The following is a 14,741-nucleotide window of genomic DNA, read 5'->3' as shown; positions in this document are numbered from 1 at the left end:
CTATGCATTTATAAAGTTAGAGAATTAAATTTGGCCAAAGATTCGAAGATGTACTACTTACATTTTTCACTAAAAATAAAGAGACTAAAAACTTTTAGCATTAACTTAGCTATTGTATAGTGATGGATGTAAAAATAATTAAAGGCTGTCAAATTTCAAAATTTATATTTTTTTCTTGCTTATATTTTGTGCTCTAAATATATCTCATTTATGAATTTTAACTTTGTATATAACTATATATAGATTTAATTTTTCTTCTTTTTCTTCTCTAATAAATGCATAGTGTTATCATAAGGAATTAATGAGCTTATGTAAAAGTTTATACTCATGTTAGTTTGGAAGAAAGAGTTAATAAAAAAAAGTATGTTATGAAATAAAGTGAATAATAGAGAGAACAATAGATAATAGAGAAGAAACAATAGAGAATAGAAAATAAGAGAATAGGGAGCAACTCATCTGTGTATTATTATTGATAGGAAGAGTCCTATTTATAGATACAATATGTAATCCATAAAGGAAACAAATCAACTTAGTTAATACAAATATTTACCATAAAGAGTAATGAATCATATGAGTAAATATATCAAATCAATGGACAATCATTAATTCATAACACTCCCCCTTGAGTGTCCATTGATAAAGAATGTGCCTCGTTAAAACCTTACTAGGAAAAACCCTTTGGGATAAAAAAAACCTAGTGAAGGAAAAAGAGTACAACATTCTGTATTCTTTAATACAATATTGTTCATCACATATTCTATTTCTCCCCCTCATGTAAACTTACATCATTAAGGTGACAGAGTCCGAATTTGTCAGTCATTTGCTCAAAAATTTTTCTTGGCAAAAACTTCACAAATAGACTTGTCATATTTTCAGATGAACGAATTTTTGGATATCTATATCATCCTTTCAATTGAACAATACACTATTGTCTTCATATATGGTTGTTGATTCCATCTTTCTCGGGGATAGTCACAAGTTTCTTGCACATGTTGAATTATAAACCTTAACCAAACATATTCACAACTTTTCTCGTAATTTTGTATGATTAGACGATGTTGCTACTATGGTTTGTTTCATATACCTTCATGAAACCATTGTGCTACCACATGTGAACAAACATCTTGTTTGTGATCAACCATTGTGACATTGTAAGAATATGTAAAATAACATGCATATCCATAACCCATTAGTCTGAATCTGAATCATTTGGATGGAATAAGCTCATATTCGTAGTACCCTTAAAGTAACGAAGTATATGTTTTACTCCAAACCATTTTTTTCTTGTAGTTGAAGAACTATATCTTGCTTAACAAATTTATAGCAAATGCAATATTAGATCGAGTATAATTCGCAAGATACATTAGTGTTTCTATGACACTAAGATATGGTGCTTCTAGACCAAGAAGATCTTCATCATTTTCTTGAGGTCTAAGAAGAGTCTTTATCAACATCTAACGACCTCACAACTATTGGAGTGCATAATGGACATGACTTGTCCATTTAGAACATTTTAAGCACCTTAATCATATAAGCCTCTTGATGTATAAAAATACTTTTATTTAAATACTCAATTTTCTAATTTCAAACAAGACTTTGCCCTTCAAAGATCATTCATCTCAAATTCTTTCAATTGTCTTGTGAGCTCATTAGTAGTTTCAACGATGTTTATGTCATCTACATAAACAATAATTATGAAAAATTGATTTTCTAATATTTTCATATAAATACAAAGACAAAAAGGATCATTTCCATATCCTTATTTTAATAAGAACTCAATAAGATGGTTATACCACACACATCCTTGCTTTAATCAATAAAAGAGCATGTTCAATTTTATTGAATAACCCTTTTTAGAATTTGTCTTGTTGGGCAAATAAAATCCTTCAGGGATTTTCATATAAATATGATTCTCAAAAGAACCGTACGAATAGGTTGTAACATCATCCATTAGATGTAAATGCAAAACTTGTTGTGCAACTAGGATAATCGAATATTGCAATGTTGTTGCATCCAATACTAGTGAACATGTTTTTTCACTAATCAATACAAGGTTTTGTGAATAACCTTGAGCAACCAATTATGCTTTGTATCTAACAATTCCATCATTTTTAATTTGATTTTTGCGCAAAAATTCATATGTACCCAACGGGTTTCATAACTTCAGGTGTGCGAACTATATGTTCAAAAACCTTTCGTTTAGCAAACAAATATAATTATGCTTCTTTGCATATTTTCATTTTGGCCAATCTTTTCTTTGCCGACAATCTTCAATGATCATTGCTTATTGATCCTCATTGTCATTCATAGCATTCATCGCTATGTTATAAGTAAAAGTTTCATCAATGTTAACTTCATTTTGGTTTCATATTATATGATTCATGACATAATTTATTGAGATCTCATCATTTTCAACCATTTCAGGTACCTGAGGTTCTTCTGGAACCGAACCATTAATTATGTCAAATGAATCTTTTGGGATTTTAACCTTTTCGATTAGGTTATTTTGCATATTAGCCCCCTTTCTCATTCAAGAGTTTTTATCTTTGGAACCAATCGGTCTACCACGCTTCAAACGTGTTCACATGAGTTTTTCAACCCTTTTTTATCACATCATAATAACTGATCATGTCAAACAAGGCAATCATTTTGATTTGTAAACTTCTGGTTTACCATGACATGCATTTAAATTGTAGTAATAAACTTGTAGTACAAACTATAAGAGAATGTTGATAATTTCTCCAATACACTTTCTTTTTCAACTCAATCATAGAGATATAAAGATATTTCATATCTTTTTCATTGTTTGTCTCGATATAATATCCATTTAGACAAATATCATTGAAACTTAATAAGTTTCTATTCAACTTCTTGGTAGAAGTATAATAGTTCTTCTAGAGTCTTCAAATATATTTGTAGTACTATAAATAATACTAACATCGATGTCTCACATTATCAAACAAGAGAAAATTTTATTACTCTTGAGAATTGTATAAGTTGTTGCACAATCAATAAGACACATATCTTTTGGTACTAGTGCAAAACATTCATTTTTCATATAAACGTAAATATCAATATGAGATTTTTTTTTTCAACACTCTCATAATCAATTAGGTGATCAATGCTTTCATTTGCTTTAGCAAAGAAAATAACAATATTAAGATGAGTAGCATCCATATGGCCATAATCAGAATCACCATCTTCATAAGCAAAATGTGTTTCTATGTTCTTCTCATTATTTGTAGGATGCTTTGGTGTACAATAAGTACAACTCAAATGGCCTTTAACACCGTAATGATAATATATACTTTCATCTTTTTGTCAATATTTTCACATTTTTCTTTTCCTTTTTTTTTCCACATTATTATGCCACTTCTGGTGACAAAATGTGTCTTTGAAATTTTCTTTATAACCATGTCCATAATCAAGATCACGATCACGATCACGATCATGAAAATATAAATAAAATGTTGCTACATTCACTTCTGGGAATGGAGCAGAACCAATTTGGACAGGTTTCATGATTTTCTATCAAAAGCTCATTGCTTTTTTTTTTCAGCCATACAAAGGCATGAAATAAATTCATAATATTGATTGCTGCATTCACTTCTGGGAATGGAGCAGATTAGGCGGATCTCATGATTTTTCATCAAAAACTTTATTGCTTTGTCCAGCCAGCCATACATAAGCATGAAATAAATTCATAATATTTGTGAATCCTTTTTCACAATATTTTTATCGCATGAGCAAATTAGTTGCTTAGATGCTTTATTTCTTTATTTAATGGTATCCAATTATCCATTGCATCTAAATGTATTTCAACATTTAAAATTCAATATAAGGAATTCTTCTTTGCAATATCAAGGGTCACAAATCCAAATTTTGCAACGTTTCGCGTGTTTAGAACTAACACATAAAATAATAATATTAATAATAATAATCATCATCAAAATAATAATATTAATAATAATCATCGTCATAATAAAAATAAATAATAAGACGGAGATGAAAATTGATAAGGTCAAACAATTCTTATCACAAGAGGAAGAATATAAGGTAAAATTATAAATTGAGAAAGGATTAGAAAGAGCCTGGATTGAGACACGCAAAGCACTGTCCTTAGAGAGAAAAAACTTCCACTAGTCCTCAATTGGAGCATCGTGCTGATAACGTGTTATGAAATAAAGTGAATAATAGAGAGAACAATAGATAATAGAGAAGAAACAATAGAGAATAGAAAATAAGAGAATAGGGAGCAACTCATCTGTGTATTATTATTGATAGGAAGAGTCCTATTTATAGATACAATATGTAATCCATAAAGGAAACAAATCAACTTAGTTAATACAAATATTTACCATAAAGAGTAATGAATCATATGAGTAAATATATCAAATCAATGGACAATCATTAATTCATAACAAAGTATACTTAAATGTTAGTTTGTGTGGAAGTAAGTAGAGATGGCAAATAAACCCGTGCCCGTGGGTATCACCCGAACCCGTCCCCGTTTTGACGGGGAATCCCCGCTTTAACTGGGTATGGGTATGGGTATGGGTAATACCCGAAATTTTCAACTGGGGATGGGGATGGGGATGGGGATATATATATACCCGCCCAAATACCCGTCTCCGCTTAAATTACTAAACTATTTATAATTTATTAAATAATCTAAAAAATATATATAAATAAATAATATATTTACACATAAAATATAATATAATATAATATAATATAATATAATATAATATAGTATATATACATATAAATAAAATATACTTATATATATATATATATATATATATATATATTTACACATATACATGTAATATAATATAATATAATATAATATAATATATATACATAATAATATAATATAATATATATAATATATACGTATAAAACAAATTAATCATTTAACTAGTGAGATCTTTTATAAACAAATTTATAACATGACAAATTTATAAAAATTTAAAAGAAATATATATATATATATATATATATATATATATATATATATAAAAGCATAAAATATCTACGCATATACATATAATATATATACATAATAATATAATATATATTATTATATTTATATTATTATATAATATAATATAATATATACTTAAAATATATATATATATCTATAAAAATATATATATATATATATATAAACATAAGATATCCACACATATAATATATATACATAGTAATAATAATATAATATATAATATAATATAATATATATAAATAATTATATATATATATAAACATAAGATATCCACACATATAATATATATATACATAGTAATATAATATATAATATAATATATATATATATATATATATATATATATATATAACATATTTCTCATTCTCTTTGTTTTTTGTTATACACTTTGTTTACTCTCTCAATTGTCTGGTTTGTTTTTCAAGATTTAATTTTGAAGGTAATTTTTCTTCTTCTTATTACATAATTTTTACTCTCTGTACATGGTTATGTTCAAATAGGTGTTCCTCAATTTCATTCTATGAAATAATTTTTAGGTTACACATTTGATTATCTTTATTTATTTATTTATTTTCATGAAAATGTTTGACTCTTATTTTGTAGCTCTTCTTTTTGTTACTTTGGTTATACACTTTTTTACTCTCTTTTAATTGTTTGGCTTGTTCTTTAAGGTTTAAGCAGATCTTCAAGGTACTTTTCCTTTTATCATAATCTTAATTATACATTTTTTTTCCGTTATGTTATGTTCAAATGGATATTCTCAAATTTGGGTCACACATTTAATTATCTTTACTCCTTTATGATAATTTTATTTATTATTTATTTTTTGTTTCATGATAATGTTTAATTATTTACTATAGAGGCTGTACAAGAAGTTGGATATGAAACTCAAACCATCTAGGTAAGTTACTCAAATTTATTAATATTTTTTGTTAGTATTTTTTGTGAATTCTCATCTAATATTCTACATTTGGTGTTTGTAGGTGTTAAAAAATTAAAAGGAAAAGATGTTCTCATGAGTGAAAATGAATCTGATGAAGAAGGTACATTATATTCTAGTAATTAAAATTTTCAATTTCAATTATTATATCATATCTAATTTTTCATTTTTTTTCTATGTGTAGGTGGATCGAATGCAAATGAAACCACTGATCATTTGTAAAATTAATAAATATTTTGGTTATTATAAAATTTTAGTAATGTGTAATTTTTTAGCTTTTATATAATTATTTGAATTTTATTTAGTTGTTATTTGATACTTTAATTTGATATTTATACTATTATAATATTTTTCTTAATATTTGACATCATGAAAATCAAAAAGAGTATGTTATTTTAATATTGAATATTTTGATAGCATCATGATTCCGTTGGTGTGATTTTTAAATTTTTTTTATAAAAAATATTTAATTGATATATGAAACAATAAAAAAATGGGTATGGGTATAAGAAAATACCCGTTACCCGGTGGGGATGGAGATGGGTCAAAAGTTGTATACCCGTTAGGTTTGGGGATGGGGATGAGGATGAATTTTTATCATGGGGATGGGGATGGGATCATGATACCCGTACCCGCCCCGCCCCGTTGCCATCCCTAGAGGTAAGTAAATCTAAATCATTGATATTCTTGCTAATATTGAGATTTATTGGTAATAGATATTAACTCTCATTAATTAGACTTGTATACCTTCTATCATTAATTTAGATTTATTGGTAATAGATATTAACTCTCATGTTTTATATTTGTATGATCGGTTTCTTTCATAAGATTGTTGCTAGTGTGAGAAGCTAACTAACATGTTAAAGTTTATAGTAATGTTTAATATATAATTTTTATTAACAAATTGATGAAATATAAATCTCGGTGGTATTAGTATATTATAATTAATAATTATATGCTTCAAAATTATTTGAAAAATTTGTAAAAGTTACTTACTTAATGCTAAATTTATAATTAATTAGTTTCTTTATGTCAATTTCCTATTCAGAACGTTTGTTAATAAATACGTAAATGAGTGCAAATAATATTGGTGAAAATGACTTAATTTATCTCTACAGAACATCAACAGTCATTCAGATCAATATGACGTATATTACAAAGTCAACATCAAAGTCTATTGTATACAAACAATATTATTTTGTCATCCATTAACTTATCACATCACCAATCAACTAACGACAACAAACTATAACTAATGTTTTCACTAATTGTGAAAAAACAGTAATAAGAAAGGAAAATGTGAGGGGAAAAAATCATGGCAAAGACCATGAAATGATAGAATAATTGAGTGTTTGAATTTGCAACTACTAAACCCAAATAGCGTTGATGTCTTCTCCAATTTTGTGTCAATTGCTTTTTGTAAAGAATAACAATTGCTCTTTTTAGAAAATATAATTATTAAAAAGGTTTGAAAGAATGTTAAAAATAATTTAATGAATCTAAATGTTGCTGATAAAAAATAACCAAGTTAAATAATATATAAAATAATTCATAAATTCAATACAGAGTTGAATAAAAAATGGTGTTAATTCTTTATCTTTATTAGATTAAAATTTTATATATATATATATATATATATATATATATATATATATATATATATATATGTATAAACCTCCAATTAAAACACATCAAAAATAAAATATTATTAATCAGTTGAAAGAACAAGTTACAAGTAAAAAGATATATTTTTTATAATTATTGATCCTAATTATCTTAATTTTTTTATGAAACTGAGTTTTAATTATGGAAATAAAATTGATTAAATGAACACGAGTTTCAGTCTTACTTTTCATAATATATAGTCAAGTAAGCGTTTAGTGATTATCAACAATAATGAAAAAATATTTTATCATCATTCATGGAATTAACAGCACAAGGTCTGCACATATTCATGTGTATCAAATCAAAAGTAAAAACATTATATGAAGTACTATTTGGAAAAGGCAACTTTCATTACTTAGTTAAATGGCATATATCACAATTAGAATTGTTACGGAGTACTATATAAGGAAACCTCATATTAAGAATAGTCATCCTTTTATGAGAAGGGGGGATGAAGGCACATGTGCAAATATTGTGATTAATGACACTATTAAAGATCTTTGAGGAAAGATTCCATTGATTTAAGTGCCACCCTTCATCACGTATAGGCTCGAAGGAAGATTAGTTGTACCAATCCTCTTGGTAGCATTGACAACATTCGAATGAGTAGCTTAAACTTTAGTTCCATCTAGTAAACTAACATTTATAGGTGATATTTGTTTAAAAGAGATTAAATTTGAAAGGGAGCAACATATGTGATCCATGGCACCCAAATCTATGATCCAATCACTATGATTATTGAAACTAATAAAAGAGACGTGGTTTTTACCTTTGTCTATGCTACAAGCAACAATGGGACCAACCTGATTGGTAGAAATATTTTCATTGCCATTACCATTAGTTTGCTTTAGCATATTCATCAAGGTTTGGTATTGTTGTTGTGATAGTCTAAAATCATGATACTCTCCAATCGACTCATTCTTTCCTTCTTGATTAATGACAACATTATCATAATGGTGGTCTTGCTAGTTATTTTATATCTAAGAAGAAAACCATGCTTTTAATAGCAATTGTTGATGGTATGACCATTCAACCACAAAAAAGAGCAAACCTTCTTAACATACCTCATATTCTTGTTGTTAGTATTTTTGTTACTTGGAAACTCATTTTTCTTAAAGCAAACGATAGTGTGACCGGTCTTCTTATAGTAGCTACTAGTGACAACAACATTGTTGATGTTAACTTTAGCTTCATTCAAAAGGTTATTTCCTCCAATCTCCCTTTCTTGATGAACCACGTAGGAGAAAATCTTCAAAATGGGTGGAATCGAGTCCATCATCAAAACATGAGAAGTGACATTGTTGTATTGCTCATTCAGGTCCCTTAAGAACTACATAACGTGGTCTTCCAATCTCCTCTAATGAAAGGTATTAACCAAATTATAAGAACACTTAATAGAACAATTGCAAATTAAATCTAGACAAAAGTTGTCAAGCTCATCCCAAAGAACACAAATCTTGGTAAAATACTCAGTTACATATGAATTTCCTTGTTTAAGAGAAGAAGCTTCTAATTGCAACTTGGATATACGAAGTAAATTGCCTTGAAAGAACCTAAATTTGCGATCTTTCCATATTTGTTTAGACTTGCATCCATAGTATATTTTGTTTGATGGAAGGTGGGACAAAATGAGTCAACCAAGATACGATCATGTTATTACACCTCTTACAAGCCAAGTACATTAGATTTGTCTTAGCTGATTCAGTTAAAATAATAAAACTAGAAATTTATTATCTGTTTCTTTCATACCTCTTACTATGTCGAATAAAATTAATTTGAATTTTTAACTAAATTCAATCTTGCATTACTAAATTTAGTTATTAAAGACGTGGGTTGCTGAATTTTATACACCAAATGTTTCTTTTCAAACATGTTTAGGTATTTATTAGTTAAAACATTGTATAATGAGATTCCAAATTATTAATTTGTACTTATACACATATTTTCAAAGTTACTTGTAATATTAAAATAATATATAATAATAAAATAATTAAAATAAACATTTATGTTTTGATTCATTTCCATTATGAAAATTATGATAACTTTATTGTAGTATAGATAGATACTTATATAAATTACTTAAAAAAAAATCTTCTGTCACCATACTTGTTAAATACAACCATGCATAACTATAAAAAATTACCTAATTTATTTAAAATGTGACCTATAATCACGAAATAAATATTAAAGTATTTAATAATTCAATAATATAATAATACAATTACATATAATAGAGGTTCTCCTAATTTACTAAATTGAAAACAAATCTGACAATTGCCATTATATATAATAGAGTTTCTTCTGTTGCACACAAAAAAAAACACACACATATTTACAAATATCATTATATATATTTAAAAAATATACTAATAAAATGTTATTTTACTTATTCATCTGTAAAAATATTATTTATATCTTACCTAGTTTTTCTTTTTTTTTTTCAACTGTCATAACTTCCTTGCTAATCCTTAAATGTGGCCCTTAAATTGACCCAACCCAAACACCAAGAATTGGTATATAGCCACGTGACTATAAACAAGAAAGAAATGGTCCACAAACAAGATGATGACCAACAATTTTTTACCCTAAAATCAAGAACAATAGGAAGCCAACACACGCAACTATCTTTCTATCATCATCTTCTTTAACCACCGGTTCAGATTCCTCTACAATTCTGTTTCCTTTTCTTATTCTAATCTTCTTAATCAAATAAATACTACTAATGTTCTCAACCTTACTCCATAATCTAATTTCTTTCTATAAATTTTTCTTCATTACAACAAAATATGTTATTGTTTTAGAAACAATTATACTAAAATCAGATAAAATTAATATAACAGTAACTATTTTTCCTGGATGTTTGCTACAAAAGTAATCCATTTAAAGTTGTTAATCATAATTATGTGTTGGTTAATTACTGTTAAATTTATTCAGATTACTATAAAATGAGTTTAATGAACTTAATGTTATATTTACCCTCAGCACTCATCTCTTAACAAAAGACAATGATGTCTTTCCTTGATATTATATTATTATATGACCAATGACTTCAACAAGGTACTAGTCGGTTCTTTTCTATTTTTTTTTCATTTTTCATTTTGTTTTTTTTAATAGAAAAGCAAAAACCTCATAAACATTTCTGATGGGTCTTCTCTCCCCAACTCAAAAGCTGATAAAAAAAATATCCTTTGATTGAGGTGTGTTTCGGTTATTTTAGGTTTTGTTATTTGATGAATCTGATCATCTTTTCTTGACCGGAACAATAACTGTCTACTTCTATTTAGGTTTTCGGTTTCAATAGTTGTTGCTGTCCTTGTTCTTCTGATCTTCAATCATTTTTTTTTTTTATCACATCATCTCTGAAGAGACCATTAACAACCTTCAGTTTATGCTTCAATCATATATTTATATTTTTTGTTTTTTATTGTGTTTTTAAACCAAAAAGTAATGGAAATGTTCCTAAAAAACCCTTTATACACAAGCCCAGAACCTTGTCAGCACCTTGCTGAGTACAAGCTCAAGCATGGTTTCAATGGCTACAAAGCCATCCAAAAGCTCCTTGTGACCTCCCCAATTGGGAAAACCAGTGTGAAGAAACCCAACACGAAGGCACCCAGATGCAGCTTCTGTAATGGCTGTGAAGGGAGGTTGTATTTGTGTCTGATTTGCTCTTCATTCTCATGTTTGGATCACACCATTTTGCACCCTCAGTCAGAAACTGGCCATGCTGTTTTTGTGGACATTGAAAGGGCTGAACTTTATTGTGGGGTGTGCTGTGATCAGTTGTATGACCCTGATTTTGACCAAGTTGTGATGTCTAAGCACTCAACGGGGTTGACAAGTGGTGCCACTGGGAATGAAAGCATTGGGCAGAGGCTGATCAAGAGGAGGAGATTGGTTTCTGGGGTTGGGTTGAATTTTCAGAAATCTAAGTGTGGAGTTTCCACCAAAGATGTGAGAGCTAAATCATGTTATCCTATGGGGTTGAGGGGATTGAACAATCTTGGTAGCACGTGTTTCATGAATTCTGTGCTCCAAGTGTTGCTTCATGCTCCTCCTGTCAGGGACTATTTCCTTAGTGGTGGACACAGATTGGAAAATTGTCATCGTAGAAGAACCACAGACCTGATGTGTTTGCTGTGTGAAGTCAATGCTATTTTTTCAGCTGTGTACTCCGGGGATCAGAATCCATATACTCCTGCTCAGTTTCTATACAGGTCTGATACTGCTCTTTCTGTCATACTCATGCTATTGGGTTTTAGGTTTTGTCTAATGAAAAATAATGGCTGGCATTTATCAGCGGATCTAATGATCTGCTTCAGTATGCTTTTAAATGTTCCTGATAAAAAAAAAAAAAAAAACTGGCTGAGTTGCTTGATTCTTAGTTCTCTGATAGTTATTATGAGATACCTCATAGTGAATAGTAGTATCTTTTAGAATTTTGTCTTTGATAAAATTTATTCACATTGTGTGATCCATGTGACCTCATAGTGGGATCAAGTTTTTGTCATTGTTGAGTTTTCTGATATTCAATCAATAAGCTTAGAAAGAGGAAATTTGTTGATTCCCTGAGCCGGACATTTAGTATTATAAAAATATTCTATTTGGTCTGACTGAAGTAACAAAAGTAGCAACTTCTACAGTGAAGGTTTCTGTGAAAAAAGCAAGCATGTTTTTTGAGCACTTGTGTTATCAGTCAGCTCTAACTTGGTTGATGCTTAAGTTCGAAATTCATAGTTTGTTTGTATGAAGCTAGTTGCAATTTAGATGGAGCAATGCCAGTTAAAACCGAAAACTTTATGACTTTGGCTTTGCACCCATTGTGTTGCTTTGGTGATCAAATTCTTGTTTCTTTCGAATGGTGAAACTTTTTGTTTTTGTTTCAAGCTGGTGGCAGCATTCAGCAAATTTAGCGAGTTATGAACAGCAGGATGCTCACGAGTTTTTCATTTCGATGTTAGATGCAATCCATGAGAAAGAGGGCAAAGCAAGAAATGGAAGCAAAGGTAATTAAATATTGTAACTAAGAAATGGAATCAACAGAAAATATTGTAACACCAAATATTCATTCTGAAATTTTTTCTGTCTGGGAAACATTGTAACTAAGAAAATCTAGACTTGTTACATTACTCAATTGTTGTTTTATACAGGTAACGAAGACTGTCAGTGCATTGCTCATAGGGTGTTCTATGGGTTATTGAGATCAGATGTTACTTGCATGACCTGTGGATTTACCTCAACAACCTATGATCCTTGTCTTGACATTTCACTTAACTTGAACACCAGTGTCTCTTCAACAGAAAAGGGTAAAAAGCTTACCAAACGGAATGACGATGGAAGCATGTCTACACTTTCTGGTTGTTTAGATTTGTTCACAAGGCCAGAGAAGTTGGGTTCAGACCAGAAACTTTACTGCCAGAACTGTCAGGAAAAGCAGGACTCTTTGAAGCAAATGTCCATTAGAAAGCTTCCATTAGTACTTAGTTTACATGTGAAACGATTTGAGCACTCTTTCGTCAAAAAGTCTTCAAGAAAAATAGACCGCTACCTACACTTCCCATTTTCCTTAGACTTGTCTCCATATTTGTCCTCCTCAATCCTCAGAGCCAGATATGGAAATAGAATCTATTCTTTTGGGGGTGATGAATCAGATATGTTTTCTGAGTTTGAAATTTTTGCTGTGGTGACACATTCGGGCACGCTGGAATCCGGCCATTATGTTTCGTTCGTGCGTATAAGGAATCAATGGTACAAATGTGATGATGCTTGGATAACTGAGGTTGATGAGGCTACAGTCCGAGCTTCACAGTGTTACATGATTTTCTATGCTCAGAAAACTTTATATAATAAAGCAAATGAAGATCAGAGTCACACTCCAAATTCCCCTGGAAGAGAGCTATATTTTCCTATTGCTGGTTGTTGCTAGAGAGGATGATTACAAAGTGAGTACTTGTCATTCAAAGAGTGGAATATAATGTGTGCTTGTTGCTTTGAAAGCCAGCTTGATGTTCAGTGAGGGAATTTATTTCTCTTCCAATTTTCCATCAGGTTTGTAGAATCACAGATTATAGTTTACAAGATGGATTTGCAATATGCATCTCAGAAGTTTGTGCTGCTAAAATTCAGATATGGGAATGAGATGCCAGGTTGCTAATTTGATTCCAATTGAATATTTGCATGTGCTTATGTCATTAGCAGCATTGCAACAATGATCAAGGAGCCAGAAGTGACTCAACTCCTTCACAACTTTTCACACTATGCTCACTCAAATTCTTTAATTGCAGGTAGTCATGTACATGACCCTTTCCAATTGATGCTAACAAAAGCTGTTCAACAACCATTGTTACTCTCCTGTCACCACCAAGTGAAGTGTGGAGAAAAAGAAAGTTAAAGGGAAAAAAGAGACAATGTTGATGACTGTTTCTAATTCCTGTGTCTAACAAGGACACTGTAATAACACTCATGTCCAGTGTTCACTCTGCTTTGTTGTTAGAGTGCAGATTACTTAATTGGTTTGCTTCTGTGGTGCACAATAGACAAGGGTTTTGTTGAAGGCAAGTTTATTCCTTTAAAGATGATTTGAGGAATATTATCACTCCAACTTGAAGTTATGTTTGCTGGCTGAGAGAAAAATGCAGCTATATGATTAACAGTATCTTATATTGAACTCAAGAAAATAGTTAATTGATAATTGGAGGACAACATGTCACTGTATTCATATATGTTTAACACATTTAAAGATTAAAAAACATGCAAGATAAATTTGGAATCAAAGGGTGAAAATGGATTTCTCTTTGTCTGACTCCAGCATTTTTATTTTCTGTCAGTATCTTATATTATTTGGAGTTTAATTTCTATATATTGTTAAGATTATTTATGGATGAATGTTCTTTATATCACTTTGTTGTAAAATCTTACTGGATGTTTATACAAAAACAGTACAAATTCAGGATTTGGTGGTGTTTAAAGTTCAGAACCTGTCATCTGCTTAGTAACAGTAGTTTGGATGTGGTTACACATAGTAAAGGATCTATATTTTTGCAGTAGCAATGATGTTGTTGCAGTTAAAATTGGGAGAAAATAAAAGGAAAGGTGTTATAATAATAATGAAAGTGGTAAGTATTACAG

At 29.4% G+C, this 14,741-nt stretch overlaps 1 protein-coding gene across 6 annotated transcripts; it reads left to right on the top strand.

The window, feature by feature from the left end:
* Positions 1 to 10,682: 10,682 nt before the first annotated feature.
* On the top strand, positions 10,683 to 14,408 carry UBP22 (ubiquitin-specific protease 22). Of its 6 annotated transcripts, XR_003606373.2 has the most exons (5): positions 10,683 to 11,830; positions 12,501 to 12,619; positions 12,764 to 13,555; positions 13,662 to 13,759; positions 13,898 to 14,408. XR_003606373.2 is itself a non-coding variant. In XM_028084454.2 (4 exons), the coding sequence occupies exons 1-3, from the start codon at positions 11,061 to 11,063 to the stop codon at positions 13,537 to 13,539; spliced, it is 1,665 nt and encodes a 554-aa protein (XP_027940255.1). In that variant the 5' UTR covers positions 10,683 to 11,060; the 3' UTR covers positions 13,540 to 13,555; positions 13,898 to 14,408. The 6 variants fall into 6 exon arrangements, 3 of the variants coding, with proteins under 3 accessions (XP_027940255.1, XP_027940254.1, XP_027940253.1); XM_028084454.2 differs by lacking the exon at positions 13,662 to 13,759; XM_028084453.2 differs by having other exon boundaries at positions 13,662 to 14,408.
* The last annotated feature ends 333 nt before the right edge of the window (positions 14,409 to 14,741 follow it).

This window comes from Vigna unguiculata, chromosome 8 (assembly GCF_037176805.1).
Source record: "Vigna unguiculata cultivar grain cowpea cultivar isolate G323 ecotype 2 chromosome 8, ASM3717680v1, whole genome shotgun sequence".
NCBI classification, from domain to species: domain Eukaryota; kingdom Viridiplantae; phylum Streptophyta; class Magnoliopsida; order Fabales; family Fabaceae; genus Vigna; species Vigna unguiculata.
The sequence above is the reverse complement of the archived record's forward strand: the minus strand, read 5'-3'. Positions and strand labels throughout refer to the sequence as shown.